The sequence below is a fragment of the Populus trichocarpa genome, chromosome 7 (assembly GCF_000002775.5).
Source record: "Populus trichocarpa isolate Nisqually-1 chromosome 7, P.trichocarpa_v4.1, whole genome shotgun sequence".
Classification (NCBI taxonomy): Eukaryota; Viridiplantae; Streptophyta; class Magnoliopsida; order Malpighiales; family Salicaceae; genus Populus; species Populus trichocarpa.
Genome location: NC_037291.2, coordinates 13,520,561 through 13,538,417, shown reverse-complemented (window position 1 = coordinate 13,538,417; position 17,857 = coordinate 13,520,561). Strand labels below are relative to the sequence as shown.

The 17,857-nt window shown below is 28.8% G+C and overlaps 1 protein-coding gene across 3 annotated transcripts; it reads right to left on the bottom strand.

Moving 5' to 3' along the window:
* Positions 1-266: 266 nt before the first annotated feature.
* LOC7486069 (MADS-box protein JOINTLESS) lies at positions 267-9,229 on the bottom strand. 3 transcript variants are annotated; one of them, XM_002310452.3, is made up of 9 exons: positions 9,074-9,229; positions 7,972-8,183; positions 3,687-3,765; positions 1,482-1,543; positions 1,295-1,394; positions 1,160-1,201; positions 931-972; positions 709-848; positions 267-597 (listed from the first exon to the last, which is right to left on the bottom strand). In XM_002310452.3, exons 2-9 carry the CDS (start codon positions 8,151-8,153, stop codon positions 579-581), a joined length of 666 nt encoding a protein of 221 aa, XP_002310488.1. In that variant the 5' UTR covers positions 8,154-8,183; positions 9,074-9,229; the 3' UTR covers positions 267-578. The 3 variants fall into 3 exon arrangements, with proteins under 3 accessions (XP_002310488.1, XP_052310568.1, XP_006380343.1); XM_052454608.1 differs by having other exon boundaries at positions 7,972-8,153; XM_006380281.3 differs by lacking the exon at positions 9,074-9,229 and adding an exon at positions 8,534-9,004.
* Between the last annotated feature and the right edge of the window lie 8,628 nt (positions 9,230-17,857).

The window sequence follows — 17,857 nt, the reverse complement described above, 5'->3', positions numbered from 1 at the left end:
ATATGAAAATTTTATTTTGGGGGTGTTACAATGAGAAATAATATTTAATGGGCTTCTTTGGATAAATGTCTTTTCACTGCCAACAACTTGCTGCATGTTTTATCTTTTTTCATTGATAAATCAGCCACACACACACATATATATATATATATATATATATATATATATATATATATATATATAAAGGGCACAAATGCAAAGAATTTCACAGCTCATAATCAGCTTAAAACTGAGAAAATGATAAGAACCAAGGTAGACATGGCAGCTTCATCCAAATCTGCTACAATACCATAAAAAGGGATACAACTCCTCCTTCCACTAGCTACAACTCATTTCCTCCTAATTTAAGGAAACAAGAGAAGCCTTGGTTCATCTACACGCGGACCCGGGCGCGCGCGCACACAACACTACAAATTTCTCTAATCAACAAGCAGACATGTAAAGGGCTCACAGGAATTTTATTAACTACAAGCAAAGATGAAATTGTATTTGAAAGCAATAGTAACACACCATTAATTAAGTTAAATGGATGACTGCTAGGGCATTAAACACTTGATAGAACCCTCCATCTCCCAGATTCAATCAGGAAATGGTAGCCTGCAAGAATTTTGGAGTTGCGTTATATAAAAATTAACACTGTCAGAAATCAAAACCATTATGATAGTTGGAAGAACTTTATTTGCATGAGAATGAGTGTAACAAGCCAACCCTAGTTTGAGAAAGGCACAAGAGCTGTCACAGTCCTGGCGAGGATCAACTGAGCCCATACTGCTGATATTGGTCACCAAAGAATCTGAGGACTGGCCTGGTTCGAGCAAATGCCCTTGTCCTGCTAACAAACTCATCACCTGCCATATAAAAAATGAAGTCAAAATTACGAGCGTGTAACAAGAAGGGACTGCAAATCCGTGAGAGATCTCGGAGTCTCACTTGTTGCTTCAATCGCTGGTTCTCTTCTATTAATTGCTCCCCCTAAAAATTAACCAAAAATAATATGAAATTGAACAGAGAGTGACCGTTGTAATCATTTGTTTACGTATGGTAAAAATATCAGTTCATGCACATCATTTATATGGCTTGTGCTTAATTTTTTTGATTCAGGATGAAGTTTTGAAGCTACGAATCTTTGCCTAAAAACGTTCGGAGTAAGGAATGTGACCTTGGTCTTGAGAGCATCGATCTCGTTTATAATTTTACCCCCCTGAATCAAATAGAAGTTTAAACATATGTATTAGGTATTGTGCAAAGTTTTCAGCCTATCTACTGAATTAAGACAAGAAAAGACTGCACAAACCTTTTCTTCCACCAGGCGACGCAAGCTTCCTTCCATTATTTTTTCTAATTTCTGTAGTTCTTCCAAGTCCAATCCTTGTAGGTCTTCTCCCCTCATGTGCCTGTCATCAATGGATCATTTTATCTCTCAGCATTGCAAATAGGAATGTTCATCTATGGTATCAACCATTATTAGTCCTGTAATTTACCTCAGTTCACGGTTTTTCTTTGCTATTTCTTTGATCAGCATGGCATGCACACCACCATCAAGCTAAAAGGACAAAAGAATATTGCCTTTTGTTAATGCATAAACAAGTTATCTTGTATGATTTAATAAAGTTAGATTCTTGAAACAAAATCATTATCTTCTCCATCTTCAACTTAATTTAAAGTTTTTGAAACAAATTACTTTTCTTCAACATGAGAACTATAATATGAAATACTAAAATGTCTAAAACTAATTATAGGTAAATGAGAAATTGATTTCAAGCAACCCTTGATGGAGTTGACAAAATACCAAAATCCAACTATAAAACTTCGTCCCCCATTGAGAAAATAAAAATTATTCTTCTCTTCCAAGGCCTATATATAGGTGTATACAACCTTTATCCCATATTGAAATGGAAGAAACTCTTCTTCTCTTTGAAGGCCTCTTGCTTGTTTATGAAAAATCAACAAAAAAAAAATATTCATTCTAAATTATCTTCCTCTACTTTCATCTTTTGTGGTTATTTTAGTTTTCATGTTTTTATATAGAGAGAAAGAGAGTCACTTTTCTTAAGTTTGCTTAGGTTTAATGTTAAAATCGCAGCAACACTTAGTAATATAACTGTAGAATCCTAGAAGAAGATTTGCATCTTATATATGCACCAATCGACAAATGGTACAACTCTCGCAACAATCACCGCTTTCTGTTGTATCGTGTAATTAGAGCTTCAACAAGTATGTGAAATTTAATTTGTTAATGATTGAAGTCTTTAATATCTTTTGTTGGCATGCTAATATATATATATATATATATATATATATATATATATATATATATTGCTCTTTATGCATGTCTATCTTATTCTTTGTAGTATGTGACTTGTTATTGGATCTAAAGTTTAGATTTAATTATTAACCAGCTTAAGTTAAATAAATTTAGTTTTATTTATCTTTGTGAAAATGGATTAAACTTTCTTTGATTATTAAATCCAATAATCTTAAGACATTTTAAAATTTAATTATTTTATAAAGTAATTCTTTTTGAATAATTATTATTACTGCTACTACTATATAAAACAAAATAACCCAATTTCTGACACATGTTGTTGCATATGTTGCTCCATGATATTAATTTAGTTTAAAATCATTTATTAGTTACATATTATAAAACTATACAATATGAGTTCTATTATTTTATTTTAATCAAATGACCAAAGTTTTTGAAATGTTACTTTCTCACATAAAAAAAAGGAAAGAGGAAGAAAAAAGGTTAAAGCAAGACTAGTCAATTGGCCCTAGTAGCTTTTAGTTTTTCAAAATATTACTTTAGTAATATTAAATGTTGTTTCAACATGCAAAATTCTACCATCATATTTTATTTATGGTGCACGGTTAGAAATCTAAGAACATTGTTTCAGTAAAGAGAATTTCATCATCACCTTATTTGGCGCATGATGTGAAACTTGAGAAGTTCAAAGGTATGAGTTTTAAAATATAGCAACAAAAGATGCTCTTCATTCTCACCACCTTGAAGTTATAAAAGTTCTTGATCGAAGATGCATCAAAGCTTTGAGTGATGATATGATCCTACTATTAAGACAATTATGGATGCATGGATGCACATCAATTTCATGTGTAAGAATAACATCTTGAATAGCTTGGACAATATACTATATGATGCGTATAGTTTAATCAATAGTGCAAAGATACTACGAGAAGTTTTTGATTGAAAATACAAGGCTAAAGATGCCAACGTGAAAAAGTTTTGGGTCGACAATATACTAGTTGATGTCTTCACTCTTGGTGGAGTAGTTATGTCTTAGAATTTCGCTAAACAAATGTTCATCACAAGATCTATGATAAAATCAGAATTTGTTACTTTTGATAAAACTAGAAAATAAGTTAAGTGGCATTGGATAAAACAAAAAAAATTATACTTCTCCTCAACAATAAAAATAAACATATTTAAGTGAAAGAAAAGACAGGGAAAATGATTTTATAGAAAATAATTAAAAGAAAAAAAAAACAAGTCATAACAAAATCTAGCCATGCAATTGGTATTTGACTTATCAATCCAACATTAATCAGCAAGGGAAAAAAAACAATTATTGTTTATCCTTTATTCATTTCTTCCATTTATATGAACATCAATCTTTATATCGGTATAAATTAAAAACTCGATAAGCTACAATAAAAAAACTAATTACCTGTTTCTCAAGAGATGGTTGATCGAGCGTGTTGATGTTCTTTGGATGCAGATTGCGCCTTTCAATCACTTGCCCCATGCTTTAAGAACAAAAGGAAGGCCAAGTCATTTCCTGAATTATTGGTGATGAAGAACAGGTAAAAACTAGCTAATAGTAACATTGGTAGAAAATTTAACTGCCAGCCACTAAGATTATTCCAAAAATTATTTCAAAAAAACACCCTCTCTTGTCTAATTAGAAAGAATCTCTCTTTTCAGTGATAAATAGATCATTATCAATAGGAAAGTAACTATCTCCTATAAATAAAATCCCAGATGATGCACAAACCAATGGCGCTAAGCACCCTGGCTTGAAGGAGCCATAATGGTTAGGGCAAGGTGATCATACATATTTTAATTTGTTTTTCATTATTATTTATTTATTTTGTAAGCATAGAATGAAAAAAAGGCTCACCAAGATCCCATAAAACAACCAGCTTGGAGAGAAAAGACGAAAAATTTGCTGCTTCTATAAATTCCAGCAGCAAACTACCAACCTTGGAAAGAAGGTCTGCCTAGAAACTTGACAAATCTTCTATAAATTCCAGCAGCAAACTACCAACCTTGGAAAGAAGGTCTGCCTAGAAACTTGACAAATCCCAAAGGGCAAACAAAGTCCAAACAAAAAATGAAGAAGATAGACATATATAGTGTCAAGTCCAACAGAGAATGCATGAAAGCCACGGTAAAACCAGAAATGCAGCAGCAGGAAATGAAGAAGGATACAGAGAGCAAGATTAGCTAGTCTAGGTTAGAAAAAGCAAAGCGGGATAGATAATAGTTAGGGCAAGGTGATCATACATATTTTAATTTGTTTTTCATTATTATTTATTTATTTTGTAAGCATAGAATGAAAAAAAGGCTCACCAAGATCCCATAAAACAACCAGCTTGGAGAGAAAAGACGAAAAATTTGCTGCTTCTATATATTCCAGCAGCAAACTACCAACCTTGGAAAGAAGGTCTGCCTAGAAACTTGACAAATCCAAAAGGGCAAACAAAATGAAGAAGATAGACATATATAGTGTCAAATCCAACAGAGAATGCATGAAAGCCACGGTAAAACCAGAAATGCAGCAGCAGGAAATGAAGAAGGATACGGAGAGCAAGATTAGCTAGTCTAGGTTAGAAAAAGCAAAGCGGGATATATAATGGTTAGGGCAAGGTGATCATACATACTTTCCTCTTAGGGAGGTAGATCCTCTACTCTACAAGTTACCTCTTTTTTTGTCAGGTTTTAGTACTTGTAATTAAAATTGATCGAGAAAATTAGTACTTTTCTTCCTTAGGGTTTTTCCTCTCTTCTTAAAGTGTTCTTAAGGTGTTTTATTTTCTCTTCTATTCTTGTTTCTTCTCTACCTGCTACCTTTACAGATTTTGCTTTGTGTTGTTTTCTACAAGTTGGTTAATTTCCTGCCGTCTTGGCATGAAGCCTTGGCTTATAAAGGAAAAAAGAAAACAAGCTTTAAATGTTTTACACCACTTGTTTCCTTTAGGTTGGTAGAAAATGTTTTTCTTTTCCATTGTTTAGGTGAAATTTTGTGAAACATGCATGAGAGTAATCTTTAACTCTAAAGACCTTACCACTGAAATGTTTTCTTTTTATAGGAAACACTAAAATGTTTATTAAATAAGCTCTAATTCTTTTTTTTTTTGGTGTTACTCAGCACTATATCGTAGGCATTATACAAGAAGTTAGAGAATTTTTAAAAATGATTTACAAACAAATGTTTTATATTAAAATCTCATAGAAACTAATATATGTTAAATGGTGAGTGATAAAATATATGGTCCATGCACGAATGATAGATAAATTATTGATCCTTTATAAGAAAAAAATATCTATCAATATATATATATATATATATATATATATGAGAATTTTATATAAAAAGTTTGTTTATAGCATTACTCTTTCTAAAGTATCGCAACTTTTTAATTTAATTAGGAGCAGCACTTCACTCATTAAGAACGTTAATTATGAAATAGTGAGCAGGATTAGAAGCATTGGCAAGTGTCACCTTAACGAAAGATCCTTCAAATTAAAGCATTGGACACAACTATTTTCTATATTTTTTCAATAGCAACAAAGTCAAAAGGGAAAGAAAAGGAAGTGCTTTAATTTTAACCCCAAAACAGAAAGGAAATTGGTGTTAAAACTATTGAATTAAACAATATTGTAGGAAAAGAAAACGAGAAATGGCACCAATGGTTGAACTTGTAATTGAAACCAATGGTCTACTGGTTCCCATTGAAGCTGAAAAGGAACAAGGACCTCAGCTTACCCCATGTTTGGACATGTATAAAGTAATATATGTATAATATATATGATTTCAAATGAAATGTAGCTGGAGAAATGTCAAACTTGAAACTGGTAAGTGACTAATTTTCGATGACTTGAAAGTTTAGAGAGAAAGGGACACTTATCTAGCCTAATTAAGATTCATCATACAATTTTTCCTATAATTAGAGCATAATCTCATTACCTGTGAAATCGCAGTCAGTGGTTAAGAGTAAGTAGGATTAAAGTTAGGTTCCCGCAACCCAATGAGGAGGTGAAAGGAAAGGGAGATGAAAAGGCAGTGTTTATGGCTGATGTTAAAAACCTCACTTCTCCCCTATCATATTGAAGTTATAAAAGCAAGCAAGTCAAAAAAAAAAACAAGAAGAAGAAGAAGAAGCAACGGCTCCTCAATATCCAATACCAGTTCGATTAATATCTACTAATAATCAAATTCTCATTTTGCCATATTATCAATCTGTGCTAAACAATGGTATCATTCATATGGATTTGTCTTTTGCTGATGAAATTAACAATGGAGGAAGTGAAACAGACATAATTATAAAGATAAACGAGGAAAAGGTATCAACAAATGTAAGAAAATTTGGAAGCCTCGTACAGAGACAGAAAGTTTGGAGGTGTGCTTGACAAGGTTAAATCTTATGCTGGCAGCACAGGAGGCTGGTCGTATATATAGACAGAAAAAAACTAGAGGAAGACTGGATATTGATGCTAAGAGAAATTGAAAAGGCTACGTGTATGATGTAAACCTGCTCCAACAAACCCATTTACCATATCTATCATTAAACATTTACAATCACGTTGTAGAAAGAAATTGATCCTCGATATTGATAAATATTTGTCATACTAATATATATATACATATATATATGGGACATTATTGTTTTTGTAGTTCATCATATATTAGACATTGAAGCTATGTGTTGATTCATCCAATAACAATTTAAGAGGTAAAAAGTACCAATTAGTGTTTTGCGAATCCACCCCCATGATAAGATTTTGATCTTCTTCCCTGCAAATCTTTCATGTAATGGAGTTTGTATATGTTACCCTAGCCCAAGATATCTTTTATCTCCAAAGTTTTTTTTTTTTTAAAAAAAAAAACACTCGTTCTGGTTTCTATGACTATGGATATACTGAAAGATTAATTACAATTAATGAGTACAAATCAGGCAATTATATCAATATAGTACTAAACAAATTAAGACAGTGAAGATACTCTCTTTTTTCCACATAAAAACTATATATATGCTACAAGTCACTTCAGACTGCAGCACTAGTTGCTCATACATCATTATACGATATGAGTAGTTGTAATCAATCTCTTTATCAAAGAATACATATAGGTGGTACTATATTAGCTTAGGGGTATTGAAGTTTCAGGATTTTCCCTTTAGTTTTCTGGAAAAAGAGGGCCTTATCTGATTCAGTCGTCTATGCCCTATATTTTATGAGCACGTCCTTGTAGTAAGTTGTGGTTTCTGGGTGTCTAGAGGACAGCAAGAGCAACTTAATGACACGTGGGAAACCTAGTCGTTTTTTTTGTTAAGAAGGAAACATAGTGACTATACATGTATATATAAAACAATTAAGACATTAAACCATAAATTAATCAAGTTTCATACAAAGGTGGCATTAAGAGGAGCCATAATTAAGTGGATGTGTCAATAATCCTTGAAAAGGATTTGAACTTGCAATAAGTGGCTGCAACTGACATCAAAACATTCATATAATCAGTGCCAATCTCTCCTTTTCCCTCGAGAAATATTATTTCGCTCACAGATATCAAAAGATTCTATTGTACATCCACTTCAGCCATTCTCTTCTTTTTTCAATTTTGTAGGGTTCAGAAGAAACCATAGTTAATGAATCCTAGGTTGATCAATGAGATCACAGATGACATAATAAAGAAGGAAAAATAATAAGAAAATGAAAAGGAGAAGAACCTTGAGTTTGAGTACTCAAAAAGCTTGCCAGTTGCAGAAAACACCATGAGAGCAATCTCAGCATCACATAGAGTTGAGAGCTCATAAGCTTTCTTGAAAAGCCCTCTTCTCCTCTTTGAGAAAGTAACTTGCCTTGCAGCTGTGTTGTCTATCTTCTTGATCTGGATTTTCTTCCGAGTCATCTTCACCAAGTAAAAAAACTTCAACTCACCCTTCATGCAAAATCAACCAAGATGAGTCATCGCATATATAATGATCAAAATAGAATCCCTAAGAGAGGGAGAGAGACCGAGCACAAAAACCACAGACCCTTTGTTACATGCTCTTTAATAGAGGACAATATCGATGTTTACAGACAGAAAAATCAATACCCTTTACATAAAATGAGAAAAAAGCATGCATCCTGCATACTTAACAAGTATATTTACAGGGAAATAAAATGTTTTCTGACTGGCATATACGCACACATGTCTTACATATTTTCAAAGACTTGAACAGAAAAAGGAGGAGAAGAAAGAGAGATGAATTTGACGAAATAAAGAAATCTCGATCACTTCCTTACCCAAAGAAGTCCTTTCATAAGGAAGAATATCAATTGAAGATCTGGAGTTACGTCAATGTAAAATAGTGGATCTTGATTGCAAGAAATCAAGGAGGGATCTTTGGTCACAGAAAATCAACCCACAAGAAAGAGAGAGAGATAAAGGTGTAATTATAACACAGAGAGGAAAATTAATTGAAGAAAGCAAGTGTCTACTGACTGCTTCAGATCATGAAAAAACTATCTTGCTTCAATAAAAGTGGAAACAAATTATAATAAAAAGAAAATGAAGAAAAAATCAGGTACACCAGTGAGAGAATATTTCTGTAAATAGAAATGTATAGAATCCCCCTCTGTGATAAAGTTAGGGAAAGAAAATTAGATAAAAAAATAATAATAAGAGCCGCAAAGAGCAAACTTTTGCCAAATCAAGCCAAGAATCCGGAACTGAGTACAAAAGACGACGACAACAGCACATAATCTAAAAACAACCCTAGCTAAAAATTTAAAACATAAAAGGTAGTTTTAAAAGAATCAAGGTGGTGAAGTAGAGCAACCTACCAATAATTCAAGCTGTCATTGAGCTTCGCAAGAAGGTTGTGGGCTTGCAAGGACTGGTCAGAAGTCTTTTGTTTCGGTTCTTCTTAACTATTTCTATCCTGTCTTTTCCTGGTACTGTGCGCCACAGAAAATCAACGTCAACTCCCTACAACACCAGTGTCTGAGAGTAATGTGTATTAAGTATTTATATTAATATATTAAAATGATTTAAAAATAAAAAAAAATATTTTTTTAAAAAAATATTTGTAAAACTCAAAAACCCTAAAATATTAAAAGAAATAGTATGAACTGTTTGAGTTTGCGTGCAACTCGTGTTTTATAATTTTTTGAAAGAAAATTATTTATTTAAATTAATTTTTTATATTTTCAATTGTTTTGATGGACTAATATAAAAATTAATTTTAAAAAAATATTATTATAATATATTTTCAATCAAAAATTCCTTTAAAAAATAATTATTTCCAAAATTTCAAACATTCTATTAACCAGTTTGCAGGAAAATGAAAGTTTCATTCTATAGCCAAGCAAGAAGTCACCGTGTGCAATTTTCTCCCATTTGTTAATTTTTTCTTCTTTTAAAAACAATATTAAAAGGTTACTAGATTCCAGCTTAATTTTAAAAACATATATTTTAATATTAAAATTTATTTTTTTAATCCATTTTGGGTGAAGAAAAAAGAAGAGATTGTTAAATTCCAACTTAGACAGAAAACATTTGTTGTCGAAGATTTAGACCATCAAAACAGTCTAATTTTTACGTCAAAATATTTCATATGATAAGGAGGGTTAAGATTAGGTGTTTTTTTTAACCTTGAAAACACTTATAAAAACATGTCTAAACTCAGAAAGATTTTTAATTTCGAGTTGATTTTGGGTTTTGGGGCATTTTTTGCATTTTTGAAGGCCATCAATTGGTTTAACAAGGTTCGTATGGTGTTTTCCAAGTGTTTATGGGTCAAAGTAGGTTCAAAATGGATTTTTTGGATAAAAAACCTTATTGTTTTGGCCATATCTGTGGCCGGATTCTAGAATTAATAAATGACACGTTATTTATTTTTGACAAAAAATAGGCCACTCCAATCACTTTAGAAAAAAAAAAGAAGCCGGGCCTTTCTTTATGGTCATGGCTTACTAGGCCTATAGGGCATGGCCTCATTCTTTTTTATTTCCTATTTTTTATATAATTTTTTAAATTATTACTTTTTTATATGTATTTTTCAAAATAGTTTTTGCATTTGAGTTTTCATTAATACATATTATTTGTTTTTGGCTTATTTAGCCCTTTTAAAATAACAATTATTTTTTAATTATATAAAGTATGTTTAATTTTTTTATGAAGTTAGTTTGATTCATTTATAATTTGTTTTATATTTTATATAGATTAAACATATTTTTTAAAATAAAAACATTTGTGTTTTTACAAAAATTTTAATATACATAACCTTGCACGTAATTATTTTTTTTATTTTATTAAATATATTTCACGTGTATGTGGATCCCTGTTACAAATTTATTTTCATAAATAAATTTATTAAACACAATTATGTGAATGACTCATATTATAATATTAAATATTTTGATTTATATTTATCTCTTAAATTTTTATTTTTTTATTATTATTAATGATTTTTTTATTTATATAAATAATTATTAATTTATTTAATTAGATATTTATATAAGTTTTTTTAATCATACTTTCAAATTTTTTTGAAAACAACCTACATACATAAGATATTTTTAAAAGAAAAAATTACAACCTATCACGGTGAGCGTATCAAATAGCTAGTGTTAATTATTAGTTGTGATCCATTTTTTTCATTTGAGGGTAATGAAGTTGTCGGCAAAGTAAAAAAGTGTGTTTCTTTTCGTGTTAATAATTTTAAATTATTTTGATTTGTTGATTTTAAAAATAAATTTTAAAAATAAAAAAAATATTATTTAAAAATATTTTTAAATAAGAAAACAACTTTTAAACGCTATCTTAATTTAAGGGAAATATTTTTCTATTTTTTTTTTTTAACTTTGAAGTTTATTTTATATGGTGAGATTTTCTTTCCGTACAGATAGCCATGCTGCTCTCTAGGGGCTGCCGTTGTACCCTCGTACCAATGATGTCTCTCCAGCTTATCGCTACTGACAGGTTAGTACAAGGTAATGGTGACCACTGACCATAGCTACAAGTAGTGGAACACGTCATTTCATCTTTTTATATATAAAAAATAACCCCACAGCTACAAATATAGATAAAGAGAAGACATTAAAATTGGTGGCTCCCATGGTAATTAAGTAAACCCCACGCATTCGAATAACCATTAGATGATGTGGAAGCGGTAATAGTTAGTTTTTAAAGTATTTTTATTTAAAAATATATTAATATATATTATTTTATTTTTTAAAAATTATTTTTAATATTAAAATATTAAAATGATTTGATACATGAAAAATATTAATTTGAAGAAAAAAAATTATTTTTTTTTAAAAGCATTTTTAAAATGTACAAATAAATAAGCTATAAGAAAGTTCAATTTCATGGAAATATCTTGATTCATTTTATCTATTTAAAAAAATAAATTATTTATTTGAAATAGTTTGATCTTTTTAAAAATATTTATTATTCATTTTAGAATTGAATTAATTAGAACCAGTTTTGTCTTTTCAATTTCTTTGTACCATATAATTATTTAATTTACTTTTAAAAATAAAAGCTTGTTTAACTTGCATCTAAAGGTTTTTTTATATTTTAATTTTAGCAGTACAATAAAATAATTATACTGCTCTTAGAATTAAAAATTTCTTACCTTGCCTCTAGGGGCTTATTTATACTTTCATTTTATTTTTTTTTGTGATTATTATGTGGTTTTAATGAAAATTTAATATTTTAATAAATACAAAAAAAAAATATTGGTGCCACATGCCTGGATTGCACTAGCAAGTTGCCCTATTGTGTTTAAATGGTATATGTGGTACCTTAAAACGATAAAAAAAAAAACAACATTCTTTGGTGTTTTCTGATTCATCATGGTGGGAACTACCTTTCTGTATGGCACGTGTGGTGTAATTTCCACTTGTTTAGTGTTGATTTGTTTTTTTTTCCTTTCCTCCTCGATTTCTATGCCTAACCTTTTAAAATTTCACGGTAGCTCTTTAATTTGTTTTCTCTTTGGATTTAGTCTATATTCTTTCAATTGATATTATTTTATTTGAATAATTTTATTTTTAATTTCATCATTCTTTATTTTTTTAATTTTTCAAATTTGACCCTCATTTTTATTTATTTATTTCAATTAATATTTATTTATTTGAATTATTTTATGTAATTATAATTTGTTTTCAATTTCATCTTCTTTTAATTTTTCAATTTGTCAAGTTCTGACCTCTATTTTTTTTATTGCTATTTATTTATTTGAGATCATTTTAAATTTTTTTTTTTTTTACGATTTCATACTCCTTTATTTTTTTATTGCTATTTTTTTACTTTGGCAAAATTTTTAACTTGATTTTTTTTCCTAATTTCTTCCTTCAACATTGAATTTTGCTTATTTATTGAGCCAAAATCTATAATTTAACAGGTTATGAATTTTGAAGATTAACCCAAGTTCACAATTAGAAAATTATTGAATACCAATGGAATTACCGGCAAAATAACACATCATCAATAACCATATATTTTGTTGCTACATTCCGTTGGTAAATCTAAAAGTGTTATAACCAACAACACCCCTATTCTCCCCTTCTTCTTTGTTTTCTTCCTTTTTTTTCTTTCTCCACAGATCAAAATAATAGCCTTTCCCTTCTATTTTGGCATAAACTAGGTCTCATCATTATAAATTTTGGCAACCTAATATTATGTAGTGTTAACATCATTGTCATGATACAATTTTCTTTAAATAGTCCATACACCAAGGAAGTAAATCTACTTATTTATATTTTAAGTTAATATATTGTTGTTTTTTAGTGTTTTTAGCGTAGGTTGCTTGTATATTTTAGTATTTTACAACTTTTTTCATAGAGAATTAAAGTCTGATTTTTTTTTGGGTTTGTTTGTGATTTGAAAAAATTTAAATTTATTTGTAATTTGATATAATTGATTTTGATTTTACAACTTAGATATGTTATACTAATAGAAATTATAAATTGTTTAATACGTAACAATTTTTTTTTTTTTTTGTCTACGGCAAGTATGAGACAACAAGTTAATGGAGCTAAAATTAGCCCCTCAGAAAGGGTTAAAAACCCTTTTGTTTCAGCCATGATCAACAGGAAGAAGAAGAAGATTGTTCGTGCCCTCCAAAACGACATTGTTTTTATGTTTTATTTTATTTTTTATTCCTTGGATAATGAAAAAAAAATGTTATTTCAAGGGAAACACACCATTTCACTTCATGGAGACGACGTTGTTTTGATTTTGGTTTTTTTAGCCTCGATACTGTTTTGAAATGTCCAAGGTCAAATAGGTCCTTCAATCTTTCTGTTTACTCAAAGATAATCCTTGCCTTTTGATTTTCTATATTTATTTCATTTTAACATCACACTTAATTTCTCTTTTCAATTTCATTATTGATTGAATTAATAGGACCCTGAATTTTTCCTCTTTTTTATTTTGGTCATTAATCCTTTAATTTTTCAATTGCAGCAAATTTCAACTTTTTCTTAACTTTTCTTTTTAAATATACCTATAATTTTACCCCAAATTATTCTTGAACATTTTGCTTATTTTATTTTGACCATTGGTTTCTCAAAAAAATTTAATTGTTTAATTTTACCCCTAATTATTATTTTTTAATTCATTTTCAATGGTACACACATTTTGTTTTTGTAAGAGTTTTTGAGAAATTTGGACTGGAAAACATTTTTTATTTTCTTTCCGTACAGATAGCATGCTGCTCTCTAGTGGCTGCCGCTGTACCCTCGTACCAATGATGTCTCTCCAGCTTATCGCTGCTGACAGGTTAGTACAAGGTAATTGTGACCATAGCTAGAAGTAGTGGAACACGTCATTTTATCTTTTTACGTAACAAGCTGACAATCGACTGTAAAAAAATAAAAATAAAAACTCCACAGCTACAAATATAGATAAAGAGAAGACATTAAAATTGGTGGCTCCCATGGTAATTAAGTAAACCCCACGCACTCTAAAAACCATATATATTATTTTAAGTAAATGATGTGAAAAAGGTAATAGTTAGTTTTTAAAGTATTTTTATTTAAAAATATATTAATATATATTATTTTATTTTTTAAAAATTATTTTTAATATCAAGACATTAAAATAATTTGATACATTAAAAATATTAAATTGAAGAAAAAAAATTATTTTTTTCAAAAATACTTTTAAAACGTAAAAATAAATAAGTTATAAGAATGTTCAATTCCATGGAAATGTTTTGATTGATTTTATCTATTTAAAAAATAAATTATTTATTTTATGTAATTTGATCTTTTTTAAAATGTTTATTAGTTATTTTATAATTGAATTAATTAGACCCAGTTTGGTCTTTTCAATTTCTTTATACCATATAATTATTTAATTTACTTTTAAAAGTAAAAGTTTATTTAACTTGCATCTAAAAAGGTTTTTTTATATTTTAATTTTTGCAGCACAATAAAATAATTATGCTGCTATTAAAATTAAAAATTTCTTACCTTGCCTCTAAGGGCTTATTTATTTTATTAAAAATAAACCTAAATGTAAAGGTTCAAGGCTCTAACACAAAGATTTTCTAAGTTTTGAAAGGATAATAAGTTTGTGAGAGACAAAAACTTTCTAAATAAAAGAAAAAGGAGAGAATAGTTATTCTAAGTATATTTTCTTATCCAAAAGGAGGCCCTTGTAGCTTGCTTGAGGTGTTTTTTATATATATATATTTATGTTTATAAGCATAGAAAAAGGGTTTGGAATGCTTAACAAGTGATGTTGAATTCACCTTTTTGTTACTGTAATTTTTATTTATTGTGTTCTTTCTTAATATTTTTTTAATGTTTTTGATATAATAAAGTTACTGTTTAAATTGTGTGTGTATGTGTATGTGTTGTTATTTTAGTTTAACTTAAGAAATGCATATTTAAGCAATGATGTTTATTCTGAGTTTATTAGGTCTGTTTATGCACAATATAGGTTCAGAAAACCAATTTTGAATTCATATTGCATGAACATGTAGACTATTTTAAGTTGATAATTTTTGGATTTGGTTCCTCATGTTTAATTTTGATGTTTTGATTTATTTGTTAATCTTTGTGATTCAAAAATATTTGTTTATGATAGTGTGACTTATTGAGTTAGAGAAAGCATGTTTTAAAAACCAAAATGCCATTTTCTAGGCTTGACAGTGGCTGCCTTTTACTGGGTTCATAGTTGTGTTTCTGAGTAATGTTCTTCATGTTCTTAGAAAAAACATTGTCTTAACCCTTTGGTTTGGACCGATTTTGGTCTATTTCTTTGCCTAGAACCCTTCGTCATGCTTGATTAATAAATAATCTAGGGCTTATTTGCATTAATAAAATTTTTTTGATGAAATTTAATTCTAAGGTTTCAATTTTGAACCGAAACTTTTTGACAAAATCATGATGTTTAAGTGATAATCAAAGTGAATGAATACTAAATTATTGATCCATGCATGATTTCTAACATGTATGTGTCGTTGTTTTGATTGTATCTGGTCTGATTTGAAACGCATGTTGCTAGGTTGGTTTTCGGTGTTCTTTGTGTTCTTCACTTTTTTAGGTATTTGATCCATTTTGTTCAAAGAATTTTTGAGTTTTTATAATTTTTTGGTGTTTAATCTATATTTGTTTTACTTTGATTTTGCTTTTGGGTTGTTTTCGGGTTAAACCATGATTTTTTGTTCAGTTTATGGTCGAACAAAAAAATATAGGTCAACGCAGTCGGTTTGATCCAGTCGGGTCAGAATGGGTCAGAGGGTTAAGACCCTGTTTGACTTTCAATATTTTTGCTAAAAAAATTTTTGGTTTAAGAATGTAATTGTCAAACACCCCCTTATGCCTGTTTTGATAGTTTTATTACAAGAAAAAAAAAAGTGTTTGCCGAAAAAAGTTTAAAAATAAAAACAAATATTTTCTTTTTTTCTTGCATATGGTTAAATTCTAAAATTTTCATGTATATTTTTTTATATAAAAAAATTATATTTTTATCATATCTTGAGAAAAAAAATACAAGAATCAGTCAAAAGATATCATAACTAGTTTATGATTATCTGTTAGAACTTGGCTTATATTTTCAAAACATCAAAAAATTATTTCTTTTAATATACGAGATTATAAACTTATATGTAAAACATATTCTCGATATTAAATAAAAAGACAGTTCGTTTTATTTTTTTTATATTTTTACATTAGAATGATTAAGTTTTAATGTGATAAGATAAAAACTTTTTTTTTTTATTTTTTTTGGTAGGAGTAGAGGAGGAGATCATTAGATTCTAGCACCAAGAGAAAAAGTTGTTGGTAACAATATTAATTACCAAAACGGTTGTTTTTTATGTCAAATAATTCCACATGATAAAAGAAATTCAAATTAAGTGTTTCTTTTTTTTTTTTGAAATTGCCCAAAAAAAAAACAAATATAAGCTCATGAAATTTTTTTGCTTTTGAGTTGATTTTAGATTTTGAGGTGGTTTTGTTTTTGTGTTTTTTTAAGTTTATGGATTAATTTAACAAGGTTCCAGTGGTTTTTTCTTAGTGTTTTTAAATTTTTTTTTATAGTAATCAAGAATATTATAAATAAGACATTCCCATTAAGAAGATGAGGGCTGCTAAGGAAAATTACGTGGGAAATTAAAAAACATAAAGAGAGCGAGGAATCTATAGCCCCGACTAGTTAGTCCAGTTCATGGTACATTCATGATTTTTATAAAAATCAGAGCCTGTATGGCTGAAATTTTTAACAGAGGACTTCAACCAAAAAACTAACCGATAAAAATGAGTTTTTAGATGAAATAATATTAGTTTTATTTTTCCAGTAATCACAGTAGTTAAAATTTAGAAAATTCTAAAGGATGCATCATTTATCCATGACAACATATCTAAATATATATAGCTTTTTTATCAAAATTTTCTTGAATAACTTTGTCTAATATATGTGAAATATCTTTTTTTTTGTCCCGTATACTTTACTTAATGAATAATATGGAGTTTCAATAAAAGCTGATCACCTTCGATAAAAGGGGATATACATGATTGAAAATTATCTTTGATTATTAGTAGACAATATTATACGAAAATAACTTTTTGTGGAGAGAATTTCTGAAAATGATACAAACAAATATATCGTAGTAAAATTTCATATAAACAAATAACTTTTTATAATATCCCACCTTAATTTTCAATTTAATCAGGAGGGGTTAGCTCTTCGCTCATTTATAACATTTTGATATACCGAGTAGGAATTTGAAGCATTAACAAGTGTCACCGTAACTGATTTAAAAATATATTGAAATAATATTTTTATTTATTTTTTAAAATATATTTTTGACATTAAAATAATATAAAATCATAAAACAAATTTAATTTAAAATCATAAGCAATCCAAGTAAAACAACTATTTTCTGATACTTCACCAGTAGTATAACAAAGGCAAAAGGCGAATAAGCATGTAGCTACGATGCATATATCAGTTTCCCATTGAAGCTGAAAAGAAACAAGAACCTCAGCGTACCCTATGTTTTGACATGCAAAATGATATGTTGTAGTAAATAATAAAAGGATTTGATTTCAAATAAAACATTGTTGAAGAAATGTTAAACTTAAGATTTGAAGCTGAGAGATTAA